The 17,755-nt window shown below is 37.9% G+C and overlaps 3 protein-coding genes across 3 annotated transcripts in view; 2 read left to right on the plus strand and 1 right to left on the minus strand.

The window, feature by feature from the left end:
• The first annotated feature begins 157 nt into the window (after nt 1-157).
• Nucleotides 158-5,712, plus strand: LOC306864615 (protein cholesin-like). Its single transcript, XM_079408731.1, has 6 exons — nt 158-243; nt 582-708; nt 1,209-1,322; nt 4,488-4,699; nt 4,807-4,888; nt 5,084-5,712. The coding sequence occupies exons 4-6, from the start codon at nt 4,500-4,502 to the stop codon at nt 5,264-5,266; spliced, it is 465 nt and encodes a 154-aa protein (XP_079264857.1). The 5' UTR covers nt 158-243; nt 582-708; nt 1,209-1,322; nt 4,488-4,499; the 3' UTR covers nt 5,267-5,712.
• LOC306864614 (uncharacterized protein) lies at nt 711-10,001 on the minus strand. The gene is made up of 3 exons (XM_079408730.1): nt 9,703-10,001; nt 8,529-8,813; nt 711-2,757 (listed from the first exon to the last, which is right to left on the minus strand). The coding sequence occupies exons 2-3, from the start codon at nt 8,660-8,662 to the stop codon at nt 2,400-2,402; spliced, it is 492 nt and encodes a 163-aa protein (XP_079264856.1). The 5' UTR covers nt 8,663-8,813; nt 9,703-10,001; the 3' UTR covers nt 711-2,399.
• A 73-nt stretch (nt 10,002-10,074) lies between these two features.
• LOC306864702 (rab11 family-interacting protein 3-like) overlaps nt 10,075-17,755 on the plus strand; it is a 31,314-nt gene continuing 23,633 nt past the window's right edge. The window contains exon 1 of the mRNA XM_079408864.1: nt 10,075-14,037. Within this exon, the coding sequence (XP_079264990.1) occupies nt 11,353-14,037 (2,685 nt within the window). The 5' untranslated portion in view covers nt 10,075-11,352. The remainder of the gene's footprint in view (nt 14,038-17,755) is intronic.

The raw sequence follows: 17,755 nt of genomic DNA on the forward strand, positions 1-17,755 counted from the left end.
TCACTTCATATATATATTTTAAAGTGGTATATTATATTACAAATATTGTCATCGTATGAAGCGAAAATCCTATTCTAAGATAGCGTGACAATAAATTTAAGGACTACATATCCCAGAAGTCTAAGCACCAACCAATCAGAGATGCGGATTTAAACACAGCCACAGCAACGTCATCAAACCTCTATTCCATTCCATGGCGCTGTCCGTCCACACGTGTTTGTAAGGAAATATTAGAAGCTCTTTGTAAGTCATTTTTATACATCTATAAACGCAATTATGATCACTCTCCTTAACTAATAATATTAATTTATCAGTGCATGACTACATCTGCTGCTACAATGTTTTTTAAAGAAGTCTCTTATGTTCACGCGATCCTTCAGAAGTCGATCTAATATGCTGATTTGCTTTTCATTGTTATTAATGTTCAGTGGAAATGAACAGAAAGCTCAAAAGAGCATTTCTTTTGTAGAACCGAACAGAAAACATACATGTCTTTACTGCCACTTTTGATCAATGTAATGCGGCCTTGCTGAATAAAAATATGAATTACTTTAACTAACTCTTGTGCTGTTTCCTTCCAGAATTGGTGAGAAAGTGAAGAAACTTGGTCTTGTACACTGACCCTCAAACGCATTATGGATGAAATGACACCTGTACAAGATAAGAAAAAAAAGTCAAGGAGAGGCAAAAAGAGAGGCTAAAGATGAGGTGTGTGATGTCTAGCAGACATGCATTTATTATAATAACACATGCATAATGTTTTCTATAACATGCAACTTTTGAAAGGCTTGTCTTCCCGGTGAAAAAAAATCAGTATGTCACAATATATGGTTATGTCATGTATATCATTATTGTTCTATAAAATCAAGTGTCTCATAATCTGCTCAGGCGACAGTGTTTATGTCCACAAGTAGAGCTATTCAGCTGTCATTTTGGCTTTACAGGACTCTAAAGCAGTTGCTCCTACATCAGAAACATTTCTTATTTTCAATGTTGAAAATGAAAACGATTCATATTTTTGTGGAAACCATGAGTTTTCTTGGCCTTCAGGATTTGTTTTTTTGAAATTGAAATCTTTTACAACATGCAAAACGTCTGTATTGTCAGGTTTGACACAATTTTAAAGCTGCTGTGTTTTGATGTTGTCGTCAAGTTGAATGCAAAGAGTGATTTTTATTTTATTTTTTATTCCTATTTTGAACTTGCAGGTCTCCAAAGCAGCTGTTCCTGAATCAGATCTGCTGACGCCACAGAACGATGAAACAAACACACTCGCTGCTACAGGGAGAGTAAAAAATGAAGCGAAGAAAAGTAAAGCTGAGGTGAGTCAGAATAATCAGCTTTCTTCCCTTACAGTAAAATGGTAATCTTGTGAAATATTATCACAATTTAAAACAACTGATTTCTGTTTTAATATATATTGAAACATAAGTTATTCTTGTGATGCAAAACTGAATTTTCAGCATCATTACTCCAGTCTTCAGTGTCACGTGATCCTTCAGAAGTTATTCTAATATGCTGCATTGCTGCTCAAGAAACATTTCTGTTTATTATCAATGTAGAAAACAGTATCTTTGCAGAACCCATGATCAAGTTTTTCAGGATTCCTTGATAAATAGAAAGTTCATCTTAAATAATTATTTTTATTGATCTATTTTAATGCATCATTACTGAATAAAAGTTAATTTCTTTCAAAAGAACTTGTCCCGCGTCACTACAACATGACCGTTTATCCCACTCTGTCTCACACACACACTCTCGACCCTCCTCGCCGCTTCGAAGGTCACGTTCTTCCTCTTCCTTATTCTCGTGCGAGCACGAATGGTGCACATTTGTGCATGTTACGCACGGACCGGGAGGTGTTGCTCTTGTGTTCTGCGTATGCAGGCACTGCACGTGGTGCGCGACAAACACCTGCAGTTTCTGTCTAAAGGTGTTTCCCAGCAGGCTGTAGACAAACGGGTTTAGACAGCCGTTGGCGCAGGCCGCTAAGGTCACAACGTGTCCCGTGAGCGGGTAACACTGCCACAGAGTATGGTTTCCACGTCTGCGTGAGGCATCCGTGTCACCGTTCAAAAGATGCATGCTGATGAAGACGTTTTGCACCATTGCTCCTCAGCCACGCCTGCAAAACAGAAGCCACGCCCCCATCTGTGATGCACATGCGCAGTAGCGAATAGAATTAGAGTGCACAAGGTGGCCGCTACCCATATGGTAACGCAAGCCCTGCGTGCAACGCATGAACGATGCGAAATAGAGGCGTTTTTAGGTAGCGCTCGCGTTCTGAGGCCGGTTAGCACAAGGCAGCGGTCCAAACTCATCCATGTGAGGGAAAACACGCTGCTGTACATGTTGACCTGTAGGAAAATCGCCATGCATGAGCACAAGGCCGCATCGTCTTAATAGTGCGCGCTCAGACTGAACACTTCAATTAGTGAGTCCAGAACCAACACTAGGTACAGGTCCGGCGTGCTCATCCGCTGCCGAGGGTCAAAGTTCACCAGCAGGATCAGGATGTTACCCATGAGGCCGAGCGGGAAGACCAGGATGGTGTAGATGCAGGAGAGGAGGAGGCTTATGACGTAGGTATCCGAGGAGGTGGAGTTTGTTTCGTTGATGTTAATAACGGACCAGTGCAGGCTGGAGGAATTCGGTCGGAAAGCCAGCAGATCTTCCATCGTCTTCCTCTCTATAACTTCCGTTGTCACATTGCGTAGAAATATGCCGTTTTCTGCATGTTGTTGACTTTTCAAAGTACTAAAAAACAGAAAGATGCATGCTTCAGTGAGAATCTTAAAGCTTGCTCTAAAATCATTGTAATTTTACTGGTGAAACACTGTAAAAATGCTACAGTAAAAACCTGTTAATTGGTTAACTGGTGGTTAAGTTCCTTTGGGGTGTCGAATTCAATTCCTGGAGGGGTGCTGTTCTGAAGAGTTTAGCTCCAACCCTAGTTAAACGCACCTGAACCAGCTAATCAAGGTCTTCAGGGGGCTGCTTCATAAAACAAGTTTACCAAATAAGCCAGGCTTTTTTAGTTTTTTTTAGCTATTTTAGTTAGTCTGACTTATTTTAAACCAAATCAACTCGCAATATGTCAGCCTAACTGAAATAAACCTGGCTTATTTGGTAAACTTGTTTTATGAAACATGCCCCAAGATTGCTAGAAACTTCCAGGCAGGTGTTTTGAAGCTGGTTGGAGCGAAACTCTGCAGGACGCTGGCCCTTGTGAGGTTGACACATACACAATAAAAAAACTCCTAGAATTCTTTCTGTGACACTTGCCATTTGATCTATTTATCTATCTATCTAGGACATTTCATGTAATTTTACAATGGAATACTGTCATCTTAAAATTTATGGTAAAAAATGTAACCTTCCCCTAATTTCCTGTGTGGCTCTTCACATTTGATGGTTTTTCACTTAAAAACAGTTTCTTCTTAGTTTTTGCTGATTGGTTATGTACATTAAGGTTTTAGGTTACATCTTATGTTATTAAATTAATGTTTATGGTATTTTATTAGTGTTACAGTTAAACCAAACATGATTCAGATACCAGATATAATTTGATTTTTTTTTTACTAGTGGGTGCAGGACACTATATTTTGCTATCCTCACTTACATAAATTAACTAAAGTAAACTGTGACACATTATACCCATACAGTAAACTACCCATAAAATTGATCAAAATTTGGGACCAAAAATGATTCATACACTTTGACCTGACCATGTTTTGCTTAAGTGTTTTTCTTTAATTGCCAATTCGACCTTTTTACACCACAGACTGAACACAATTAAGCATTGCTTGGTAATTGGTTGACCTAAATTGGTATTATCTAATTTTGAACTTAAATTTAACATCTGACAACTATTCAGACTAATTCATTACATACCTTTCTGTCAATGTTATCTGACATTATCAAGATAAATTTGTTCTAACAGTTTGACTGTTTCAGTTCTTGTCATATTTTATTACCATTTTTTTTAAGCTACAGCGAATAAACTGTGATAATGTGAGATGTCGAAGGTGTCTGAATAAATTTTGGTTTGACTGTGTATTTACCTCAGCTTGTGGAAAAATGTCTTGTGGTATACTTTGATTTATCATATGTATTTTTTTTTCCCCTGTGTTTTTGGTGGTTGTCAGTGCATTATAAAGGAACAGATTTTAGTACTTCAGTAGGTTGGTATATTAACATTGTATCAGTTAATGATATAATCTTTTTTTTACTGTAAACCTAAATTTAGTAAAGTTCAATCTGTAGCCATATTTATTTATTTATTGTAAAATTCTGTGAGCCGTTATTTTTTTTTACCATGAAATCTTGCCGATTTTATTTTATAATGGGATCTTCTGTTTATTTTTCCATTTTAAAATGTTGCAAAAGATTTGTATTTCAAATAAAAAGTTCATTAGAACTTTTTATTCATTGAATCCTTGGGGGGAAAATGCAAATATTAAGCAACGTATGATTTTCTGTCTCAGAGTACTGGAGATATGGACACCTCACAGCAGCAGGGAGCAATCGGCTCAGATGGTGAGAAAGATCTGAGTCCTGAGGAGAAACGAGTGCTGGAGAGAAAGATGAAGATTCTGATACAGGAGGAAAAGAAGAGACTATGGGAAGAAGGCAAAAGCATAAAAGTCAAAATCCAGTCAAACATTGCAGAGAAGAAGGCGCTGGATTACCTCGCATGGTGAGACAAACATAGTTATTTTTATGCATGTATATGTTTCCCAGGTCTACCAGAGATTGTCAAACAGTGTTTTAATGGATTTACTTCATGTTTGTGTGCTTGTTTAGCTGGTCTGAGAGACGGGAGGAGTGGAAGTTTCACAAAACCAGGCAAATATGGTTACTGCAGCACATGTATGACACCACAAAGGTACAAGAAACTTCCTAATCATCATTGAGCTCTACAGAGTTACACACTTATAACAGTAATAAAACTTGGGCTTTTCTACTCATATGTACGCATATGGTTTCTTTTTTTGTACCAAAAAAGTACTTTTTTTTTTTTTTTCATTATCAGTTTCAACTCTTTTCACTGCATATGCATGCATTTCTCTCTCTATTTCAGGTGACTGACGATCATTTCAAAGTGTTGCTAGCGTATATTGAAGGTCTGTGCGGATCGCAACGAGGCATCACATTGCAGAAAGCTGAAGCGATTGTGCGCTGGGAAGGACAAGGAGAAGAGGAAGATACAGCGGATGCTGAAAAGAAAAAACAGAGAGCCAAACAGGTCGTCCAGTTGCTGTGATAGATCAGAATATTGAACAAATCATCAAAATTAACTGCTTGTATGAATTTGTCATTGTACGTTTTCATTCAATAAATGATTGCTGTGTTTTTTTTAATCTACCAATAGGGTATGCTGTGTTTTTTAATCACATTTAAAATTATAAAAAGATCTTTTAGTATTTCACTGACAGTGTTGGGGAAAGTTACTTTTAAAAGTAATGCATTCGAATATTGCATTACTGCCTTTAAAAAGTAACCTTTACCTTTTATGGAAAGTAATGTGTTACAGTAATTTTGCTTTACTTTTTATTAAGTTAAAAAAAGTTTAAAGAAATTTCAACACTCATCAGCAATAAAAAAAAAAATGGAAAGAATCTTAAGTCTAAATTCATTTTTGCTTGATCGTATGGTTGAATTGGATCATCAAATGTCAGCAGCAAAGACGTTGGTTAATAAAATGGGCTTAAATACATAAAGGACATTTGTTATTTATATTTAATAATTGCAGGTTTGCATCATATTCTGAGATTGCATTTCACTGTTTTTACTTGTTTTTAGAAATAGTGAATATCTTTTTGTGCAAGTGAGATGAGTAAATGCATGTTTAGTCTAAAACTACAGTAAGCATCATGTTCACACAGCATGCACAACGCCTCTGTACTTACTACTGATTTTTCTTAACATGGGGACAGGAGAGCTGTCAGTCAGTAAATGGGAAAACCAAGTAACTCAGACATTTTCTTGAAAATTTAAAAGTAATCGTTACTTGAAAAACCTAATTTGCTTATGTCACTGTTAAAGGACCATGCAACTACGTTGGTGTTCTCTGAAAAGTTTTTGAGTGATGTAAATAACATATTACAACCCGAATTCCGGAAATGTTGGGACGTAAAAAAAAAAAAAAGAATTTCAAGTCACATGAGCCAATATTTTATTCACAAAAGACCATAGATAAATGTTTAAACTGAGAAATTTTATGCACAAAATTAGCTCATATCAAGTTTGATGCCTGCTACAGGTCTCAAAATAGTTGGGATGGGGGCATGTTTACCATTGGGTAGCACAGGGTTCCTCAAATCTTACACTGGAGGTCTAATCTGCTGCAGAGTTTAGCTCCAACCCTGATCAAACTCACCTACCTGTGATTTTCTAATGATTTTGAAGACTCTGATTAGCATGCTCAGGTGTATTTGATTAGGGTTAGAGCTAAACTCTGCAGGAATGGTCCAGATTTGAGGATCCCTGGTGTAGCATCTCCTCTTCTATTCAAAACAGTTTGAAGATGTCTGGGCATCAAGGTTATGAGTTTCTGGATATTTGGTGTTGGAATTTGATCCCAATCTTGCCTGATATAGGTTTCCAGCTGCTGAAGAGTTTGTGGTCATCTTTGATGTATTTTTCGTTTGATGCGCCAAATGTTCTCTATAGGTGAAAGATCTGGACTGCAGGCAGGCCAATTCAGCACCCGGACTCTTCTACTATGAAGCCATGCTGTTGTAATAGCTGCAGTATGTGGTTTTGCATTGTCCTGCTGAAATACACAAGGCCTTCCCCTGAAATAGGCGTCATCTGGAGGGGAGCATATGTTGCTCTAAAACCTTTATATACCTTTCAGCATTCATAGTGCCTTCCAAAACATGCAAGCTGCCCATACCGTATGCACTTATGCACCACATACCATCAGAGATGGTGGCTTTTGAACTGAAAGCTGATGACACACTGGAAGGTCTCCCTCCTCTTTAGCCCGGAGGACACGGTGTCTGTGATTTCCAACAAGAATGTAAAATTTGGATTTGTCTGACCATAGAACACTTTGAAACGGTTTAAATAAGCCTTGGCCCACAGGACATGACGGTGCTTCTGAACCATGTTCACATATGGTTTCCTTATTGCATGATAGAGCTTTAGCTGGCATCTGCAGATGGCACGGCGGATTGTGTTTACCGACAGTGGTTTCTGGAAGTATTCCTGGGCCCATTTAGTAATATCAATGACAGAATCATGCAGATGAGTGATGCAGTGTCGTCTGAGGGCCCGAAGACCACGGGCATCCAACAAAGGTCTTTGGCCAGTTTCTCTGAATCTTTTGATGATGTTATGCACTGTAGATGATGAGATTCACAAAGCCTTTGACATTTCATGTTGAGGAACGTTGTTTTTAAAGTATTCCACAATCTTTTTATGCATTCCTTCACAGATTGGAGAGCCTCTGACCATCTTTACTTCTGAGAGACTCTGCCTCTCTAAGACATCCCTTTTATAGCTAATCCTAACAGACCTGATGCAAATTAACTTAATTAGTTGCTAGATGTTCTCCCAGCTGAATCTTTTCTGAAAGTTTCTTGCTTTTTCAGCCCTTTTTTGAGACCTGTAACAGGCATCAAATTTGAAATGCGCTCATTTAGTGGATAAAAGTGTAGCATTTCTCCGTTTAAACATTTGTTATGTTCTCTGTGCTCTAATGTGAATAAAATATTGGCTCATGCGATTTGAAAGTCTTTTAGTTTTCATTTTATTCAAATTTAAAAAAACATCCCAACATTTCTGGAATTCGGGTTGTTGTATATGACTGTCCGAGTGCTAATCATTCTGATGCCGTCTGTACTTTTTTGAGGTCTCAGAAAACATGAAAAAAATAAAATGCTCAGCATTTTTGTTTATTTTTTTAATATAATGTGAACAGTTTTTTGGTTTTTATCGTAACGTTCAAATAGAAAAAAGCGGACTACATTTCCCATAATGCCATACGTGGGCATATTCGTTTGACGTCACACGTATCACGCCAGGTACAGAAGTCCATCGTGCAAAATGAAAACAACTTAATAAACTTCATTAATAACGCTCGCATGTGCAAACGGATTCACATTTTGGGTAACGTAAAAATAAAATATAAGAAAAAGTGAGAACAAAATATTAAAAAATCTTAAAAAAAAAAGTTATACTAAAATAACTGATTAAAATAAGGACTAATTATCTGCATATGTTGCATTAAGCTAACTGAGACTTGTTATAGCACTTGCATATCATTGCTCTTTTGTTGATTTTGATTGCTTCCATTGTCCTCATTTGTAAGTCGCTTTGGAAAAAAGCATCTGCTAAGTGACTAAATGTAAATATGTATGTGTTTGTAGATGCCATGACAAGGCATTTGGCGGTTGAGTGGGGCCCCAGTGGTGTGAGGGTGAACACAGTGGCTCCAGGCCCCATCTCTGGCACAGAGGGATACCGTAGACTGGGTAAGACATTTGTGTGCATGTATCCTCATTCTAGTGGCAACATACCTATCACTATGGTTTTTCAGGTGTTTCACATTCCGAGTCAGCGGGGGTTTTCCACAGCATCCCACTGCAAAGAGCCGGCAATAAGATGGAGATCGCACATGTGGTTCTTTTCCTGGCCAGTCACACGTCTTCATACGTCACCGGCGCTGTACTGGTCGCAGACAGAGGTGCGTGCATAGACTGGCTTACCTCGGCCAATGACGTGGAACGGCTGCTGGGTATTATCTCATCTCGCTCTGCAAAACTATGAACAGACAGCACCACACACAGGTGTGTGTGCCTGTGCTAGAAGACAGGTGTTTGCTAGTTAAATAGGACTGAACTGATTAACATAAATCAATAATTATTAAAATGCTCAAACTAAATTCTGTGACCTTGCGAGCAAAACAATTTTTTGTTTCCCGATTAATTTTTGTACTACTGTATGACTGACTTGTGAAAATGTGGGTAATGTTTTGGGATATAAAATCTCATTCTAACTTTGTTTCTCTTATGTTTCTAGGTTTTTGGTCTGCAGAGAAAAGAAAGGATAAATAGCATGAATATAGAGGATGAAATCAACAGCAATGAACCAGTTGATCATGCCAACATCTGGATAATAATTGTCAAATATTACAAAAACATCCATATTACGTTTCACCTCAAAATTAAAGAAAAAAAAGGAATTATATTCTGTTAAGAAAATTAAACATTTCCACCCAAATTCTAAGTTTTATAATGCTATTGTACTTTTTTTTCATTCTTTTCATTGGATTTTCAGCATAAATAAACATCAGTACAAAGAATTAATCAAGTTTTCCTACTTTATGATAGTTTCTTTTGTCTCATTACAGAAATGAATGCATCTTTATGCAAATATATTTTCTATTTTTCTTTAATTTTGAGGTGAAATATGACGAACATGTTTTTGAATTTTATGAGAGTCACCTGGTAAGATATTTATAGACACCCTTGTCTTACATGGCATTATATTGACATTTCAAGCATGTTTAACCACAGATTATTAGTAATTATAATGTCTGATAACATAAATAACCACTTTAGCACTACATTAATGGCGTTTTTTAATTTTCAGTTACAGTACATGTATAAAATTTTAAACAAAAAAATTATGTAAACATGATTGTGTTCTTTAACAGTTATAATAATAAATCTTTTATAATTCTTGTATTACCTTTTCCGGAGGATTAGCTGTAATATCTTTGATCGTACACATGGGGGCGCAAGAAAATCACAGGGAATCCCTGAAAATAACACCGTTTGTTTAACAAATCAGCATTTCTTCCAAGTAAACGTTATTTACTGTAATTCTGGCGAACTTTATCGATTATGTTAACCACTATTTCACCTCTCGCAGTGGTCAATAGCAAATGATGGCATGATAGCCGTTAGTTAACTGATTCGCGGGAAAGTGACATTCAAAAAAATACCGTTATAAATCTGCATTCCATCATCACCATCGCAACCAAAAGCACAGATAAGTGCGTGAGGAATGATTCTTGACGCCTGTGGTGCGGCGCTGCGCATGCGTGTTGCTGCCGTGTGTACACGCGAGTGTGTGTGTGTGTGAGACAGCAGAGGTTGTGTATTGCTGCTGATGAGAGAGAGACAGATATAACTGAAACATCATCCGTCGACTAAACACAGGACGTCTCATCTTAAATCTTGGATTTCAGGTTAACGGATGAGTCGCTGCGGAAGGATTAAAAAAGGCAACCGCGCTTTATTGTGGGATTATCGGTGGTCTCGAGCTGATTTGAACCCGCTAACAGGCTAATAACAAGCGCAGGTGGATGACTCGCGAGACTCGACCTGGATATTGGCCTGTTTTTAAGAGAGATAAACTGAGGAATAAAACACCTAGCATCAAACCAAATTAAGTATTTAAATAAACTCTGACGGGAACCAGAAACATATCACGGGTGGTCTTTTATATCGAAATGAGCGGGGGTCGTATGGGCCAGCTAGTCCGCTATTGGGTTTACCTCAGATGTGGAGGATGCTGATGCTAACAGCGCTAGAGCAATCTATCATTTAAGGGTTTTCGGTTTTTTTTGGGGGTCTAATAAAAAAATGACAGCCGTTTAGAACAGTCTGTTGTGCTTAACATATAAAATATGCAGTGAGACAATTTGAGTAAAATGATTGAATACACTGCCTCGTGTTTATATATCATAACCAGACTTTAATAATTACTAGTTAATCCAGGGAAGTGTCAAGCCTGTTATAAGTGTACCATTAATGTGAATTTATAATGATTTGTTAATGAATCAGGCAGGATTATGAATGAACTCAAATGGAATTTGGACATGCAGTCTGATATTGGCAATGATATAGCTTTCTATTTTATGCAATAAATTCTAAAATTGTATTTTTCATAAATATTTTTTTATGAGTAGCAATCTTAAACTGTGAAGTAATCCTGTTATTATGTGTTGATTAGGATGTGGATCAGCATGTTTTGAGAAGTCTTATGTTAAATGGATTAGATGTGGCTTTGAATGCAGAACAGGGAAACGGCCAGCATTTTTTTTTTTTTTTTTTCATGGAGAGTTTTGCATATCAGAAAAACTATCTCAGCCCATATGAGCTGTATTACTGCAGAAACATTATCCCTGTGTCCGCAAAAGTAAACAATAGTTGATCATTTACAGGGAGGTGGACGCTTACGTATGGGTCTCGACAAGGATATTTCTTTTGGTGCGTATGCTGGAAGAGGCCACCAACTGCTTTTGAATTCCGAACATTATTACCTTGTGGGATCATAAAGGATTGGAATTTCTGGAATATTTCCGCTTGTCAGAGGAGAGAACTCTTCTTTTCAATGGAGCAAGTTCTCTCCAGCCCTCAGGGGTGTTCTGAGTGGGAGGTGAGCGGGAAATCTGAGTGGGAATCTGAGCAGAATCCCCTCGGATTTCTCCTTATGGATAAAGAAAACAGTTCTATTGGTGATTCTACTAATGAAATTTTTCAGGAAAATGCCATAAACCTAGATGACCTGTTTTGGTCCTCTCAGTATTCTGGGCAGACATATTCCTGGGAAAATGGCTTGGAATGTGTCTATCCCGAATGGACGACTCCGCCTCCTCCTTCCCAAGATCTCAAAGGAGAGGGTTCTCCTGGAGGTTCGGAAATTGTTGTTGGAGATCTCATCTGTTTTAATTCTAGATCAACTAGTCCTACGCTCTCAAACGTACCTGTGCAGAACCAAAACAACTTTTATGACCTTCCTGAACAGGTGCCTGATTTCCTGCAACCTGTGGAGGTTACTGCCACTTCAAACTCTCTAGATGTGTACACAGGTGAGATGGGTATTTTTGACCCCACAATTCAGTCTGACAAAACACTACTACAAGAAACTCACCTCCTTGAGGACACACATTTAACAAACTGTGAATTCAGCCATAATTCCTTAGAGGAAAGAACATTTGTGAACAACGACAGTCAGTGCTTGCTTCCACACGGGACTCATCTCACTCTGGAATCTGAAGGTTTGTTGCCCGTATCTCCTGTGGAGTTGTCATGTACAGATACGAACTCAAACCCCAAGCCTTCAGTTATTCGTCAGACAACTTTATCTACACCAGAACACATCTACCTCTCATCCTCAGCCCTTTCCTGTGAGGCCATCCCTCCGATGACGTGTACAGAACCAACTGTCCTGTCATTTCACGAGGGTATTGCCCCCCTTCCAATGGATGAGATAGAGATGTTGTTACCTGGGCTGCTGGTTGGAGGTCTATACTCTGAACAGGAGAGTAGTAAGCCCTCAGCTAGTAATGAGACCCATGACGATGCTCTTCAGAGCCAAGAGACAACAGACGCTAACATAGAAACAACACAACTATCTTCTGAAGCAGAGACTGTCTGTAGGACTCCATTAGGTGAGTCTTGCATATCACCTGAACTTTGTGAAGAAGTGTGTGATTTATCCACAGAATGCACATTTGATGTACCTTTGGAAACGGTTGGAGAAAAGATAGAGGAGGTTGCGTCCAATGCAACAATTGATAGCATTTTTTCTGAAGCCAAAACAGAACTCACACCAATTGCTTTTGTTGATTTACAAGCAGAAGATCCTTCAACTGAAAGCCTGCTTGACAAAGATGAACATAAAGAGTCCACAACAGCCTTGCCAGTCAGCACATCTGAGCATAATGCCTTAATTGACCTTTCACCTGAAGATGACATCTTATCTGAGGACCACAGCAACCCCACACATTTAGCTGAAGCCTTATATGAGATGCCCTATGATGGAGATATTCCTGATTCCATGTTTGAGATCTTCACAGACAGGATCTCTTGCGAAGCTGTGCCATCTTTAGACTCTGTAATTCCCCCTTTGACAGATGCTGTTGAGCTAACAGAACAGGACAAATGTGATGCAAACTCACCCGATCTTGAATCTAATGCACTCACCCTTGAATTTCAGGATAATGTAACAAATGTAGAAACAGACAACATAGACAGTGACCCTGAGGCTATGGAGACACAGCGAGCCGATGGTACACCCACAATAGGTAACACAGAAGACTCGGACACACTCAAAGTTTTAGGGAGCTCAGATATGCATCAAAATCAGGAGGCAACCAGTTTGCAAATTGTTAATTTAAACCTAGATATCCGTAAAGCTGACAACAATCAAGAACTGAATGCAGTGAGTGAAACCTGTCAGGAACAAGTCAGTGCTCAACAAAAAGAGAGCACGCTTGTGGAAAATCTCAGAACTTTGCACCAAATGAATGACTCTTTGACTGCAAACTCAAGTGCAATTGTTGTAGATACACCTGAAGAAAATGCAACCGCTCACAATGACGGTCACAATACACCACTGAATGTCAAAGAGAAACTTGACTGTGTGTCTTTACAGGGAGGGGAGAGATCAGATTGCAGTATGTCTACTCAGAATCAAGTCATACCTCATTGTGCAAGTAATCCTGATTCTTTAGAGTCCACTCCCTTCACCTGTGCAGGTGATCAGCTGACCGTGACGGGTGGATTTGTGGGGCCGGATCTTACAGAGACTCCCAGCCAATTGCGTGAAGCTACTGGAGAGGGAGAGGCAGAGTTTCCTGCTCGGCTTACACATCAGGAGGATTTCCATCAGCTGACACCATCACAGATAGACCTGGCACAAGAGCAACAAGTGAGCTCAGTCGCCCCCACCTCTCCTTCCTCACACAGAAATGTCTCTCCCTGTGGAGCCAGCCTGGATGGGGAGGCCTACCTGACCTTGATGGAGAATAATCCTGATACTCCTAACATTCCCAAACATGCAGAAATGACTCTGGATCTGTGCAAAGCCTCAGATGTTCTGCCGACCAAATCACTTCATGACCAGAGGGTCCCTGTGGATTTGATAAACGTGCCTATAGTTTCCTCAACAGCCCATAAAAGCGAGGAGCAGTCGGCTCTCCGAGCGGTTTTCCAGGCTTTGGATCAGGACGGGGATGGATTTGTCCATATTGAGGAGTTCATCGAGTTTGCAAAAGCATATGGAGCTGAACAGGTCAGTTTTCGGCGTATCCTTGTCTATTTGTGTGAGTTTGTGGTGGCTAAATGTTGGGTGGGGGGTGTAAATGTTATAAAAATGCTTTATAATTACAGGACAGTGTGTGTCTTCATTTGCTTCCCAAAACTCAAAGTGAAACTTGATCATGGTGACACCCAAGAACTGCTCTTTTATTATTCAAACCCTCAAAGACTCAGAAAACCACTCTTGTCCTCTCACTTTGTCTTTCATGGTGTCTTTCCTTTTTAACTATAATTTGTTTTGCATCAGTTTTAACAAACTATGCAAGGAGTATTTAATTACCTAGTAACTTGTAATAATTTCTGTATCTTAACTTGAACATCAACAGTTTAAAGAATATTCCAGGTTCAATACAATTCCAGATATTTTTGACAGCTGGGGTTGCTGTGAGACGTTTACAATGAAAATGAACGGGACCTTTTTTTTGAGGTTTTAAAAGTAGAAATGTGAATTAATTGTTTGCATTAGATCTTCTGTTTCAAGTTTTGTTTGATTTGAGCTTTCAAGCCTTTTAAATCATCCTTTTTTACAGCTGTTTTAGGGCATTGCATTGTCATGGCGACAAAGTTGTAGAATAATTTTGCATAGAAATGGTTAGTAGGATTTTTTTTTTTTAGGCCGATGATACACAGGGCAACTTTTTGAGCAATGTTGCTGGGCAACTTTGGTTAATTTTGCCGTCAGTGGGCAACCAGGTGAGGCACAGGGCCCACAACTGATCTAAAGTATCCAGATAGAAATTTGTTACCCATTCTCAGTGGGAAAGTGCCTGAGCAACATTGTGGAAAAATTGTCATGTTGAAACCGAGTACTACTGAATTCCATTGAATCCAGATTTTTGCTTATTTTAAAGAAAAAGAGGGACAAGTAGCAATTAATTTTTGTTGTAATCAACATTGTCACATGTTCTGTTAATTTGAGCTTAATTTGTACTAGAACAGGAATATTCCTGGTAGTTAACTCAAACAAAGAAAAGAAAAAAAGAACCGTTTTAGTAAGAATGGATGTCATTGTGATTGCCACCTGAACTAAGGGCACATCAATAATAGATAATTCATGGCTGTAACTTTGAATTTCTTTGTTTTTGTAATGATCCTCTGTATTGTTTGAGCGTTAATGATGTTGAACTAGTGTTTATAGGTTTTTTATGTTATGTATTTGGCAGGTCAGTACACAAGTGATGCTAGATATTCAGGAGGAGGATGTATTTATTTCCAATTAGCTTTTGAGAGCTTTTGATGCGATTTCAAATTCCCTGTGTGTTTATTTTGCCATTCAGATGAGAATATAGATTTGTGTTCCTGTTAACTCCTGATCCCCCAGACAGGCGCCATTGTGTGTTTAAGAGAGGATGGATTTGATGTCGGAAGTCTGGCTCTTTTGTGACTGTTAAAACTGCTGATCTGATCAGCTGAAAGGTTAAACGGACAGATACGATAGAAAGGGGTGCATGGACAAATTAACTCTTGCATTTGTCTTTTCATCATTGCTATTCATCTTTTCTCAAATGCACTTTAAGTGTACATAGTTAAAGATACATATGACTTATTTTTGCATTTGTCTTTGAGTTTCTTAATTTTGCAGTAAGCTTGTGACAGGTTTAAACTTTAACCGCCCTGTTATGAGAAAAGTTTAACATATTTGCAACACTAAGCAAGTTTGTGTGTTCTTTATAAGGTAGTTTATGGTTTCAGGGGTGAAATTGCAAACCATGCACCATCTCAGCCTCGAGGGTCATTCCTTTGTCTGCGTGACTGTGATTGGACTTACATTTGCACAGGTTTCTTCTCGTGATACAAGTGTATAGTATAAGAGCTTGCTCAGCTGTTTGGCTCACTGAGATGGTTTATGACTAAAAGGGTGGAGAGAAATAAACATGATGAAGAATCAGGAAGACAGAAAGTGATATGATGTAAAAAGAAATGCTGAGTTTGTCTGTGGATATTTGTATTGGTCTCAGATATGTTTTCAGTACACATTGGAGAGATATTGTGTCTGTGCATTTGTTTTTCATTATGATGTCGTTTTTTTTTATCTGTAAGATACGGTTGCTATGGGATTGTGTGACGTTAGATGCAAATTCTTACCCAGAAGTAGCGTTTTCCAGGAAGGAACTGGTAATTAGCATCAGGTAACAGAGCAAAACTGTCCATGTGTGTGACGGCTGCATTTTAAAATGTAAGAAATTTAGAAAGTGAAAAGAGTAAATAAGAATAAAGGATATTTTCTCTGTATGGAGTTAGTTAGCTTTTGGAGACCTCAATACCCAGTGTTTTTTATAAGATCGACGGCCTGAGGTTGTTTCTGCTTTAATTGGCAGATGTTATTAATGTGATTCAGTCAGTCACAGATTTTTTTTGATGTGTGAAATCAAAGTGACGCCACTCATGTGACTGATTCGTGACTTGCCAATTTTCACACTTTGACTTGTGATGCTTTTGTATAAAGGGGTGAAACGGCTCCGTGCCTGACCCACATTACATGAAGCAGTCATTTGATTAATTAATAAAATACCAGGAATAACCTTTTAAATGATTGCTTGTCTGACAGAAATGTTTTGATAAACAACTTGCATATTATACAGTTATTTTAGTATTTTATGTACTATTATATTTTTTTTATATATATTGAATTGGCTTTTTTAATATTTTAAGTTTTCATTTTAATTTAATTTAAGTTGTGGTAAATTAGGCCTATTTATTTTTAAATATTAGTATTTAGTTTATTTTTATTTTTCAGTTGTAGTTTCATTTTTTTATTATTATTGTATTATATTTTATATTTCAACTTTATTTCAATTTAAAGTTTTAGTAGTTTTATTTTTGTATTGATTAACAATAATAACCCTGTTTCCTACAGTATTTTAAGTGCTAATTCCGTCATTTACTCACCCTCATGTCATTCCGAACCTGTATGAGTTCCTTTGTTTTGTTAAGCATATTGTTATAGCAATATTGTTAAAGATGTTTTGAAGAATGTTGCTAACAAAACAACTGACAGTAGCCTTTGACTTGCATTGTATTTTTTTCAATGTGTAAATTAATGCCTTTAAGGACTATAATATCACACACACAAACAGAGTTGAATGTTTAGGCAACAGTTTGATGTTTTGATCTCTCGGTTGGAGGTATTTGAGGGTGTTTGGTGTTTTTCTTTTGAGAACTCTGTTTCTGGAACTCACGACTGCCATGCTGGATATCAGTTCTGCTGTTGCCTGGTTACCGACTGTGTGTAATTGTGTCTGTCCACTGGAGTGTAACATTACTCTGTGTGTGTGTGTGTGTGTGTGTGTGTGTGTGTGTGAGTGAGAGAGAATGTGTGTTTTACCAGCATATATCAGAGATGGACAGACCTTTGTCTGTTCTTGAGTTACAAACAAGTTTATATAAACATTTTGTTCCTAAATACAAGATAATAGATTGGAAAAATACTAAAATGAGCCCACATAGTTTTTGAGTCTCTTACTCTCAATTTTTTTATTGTAATTTGTGCAGGAGAATTTAACATCTTGACGTGTAAATAATATCAAATTTCTTTACTCCTATTTTAATTTTTTCCTTTTTGTGGAAGAATCAGTTCATGTTTGTTTTGGTGTCATTAAATGTATGATAATGTAGTCTGTGATGCGTGAGTTTGTGTAAAATTAATAGGTTGTGTGTTTTTTCATGTTTGTTGAGTGCCGTGTGTTTGTGGT

This window comes from Barbus barbus (genome assembly GCF_936440315.1).
Source record: "Barbus barbus genome assembly, chromosome: 46".
NCBI classification, from domain to species: domain Eukaryota; kingdom Metazoa; phylum Chordata; class Actinopteri; order Cypriniformes; family Cyprinidae; genus Barbus; species Barbus barbus.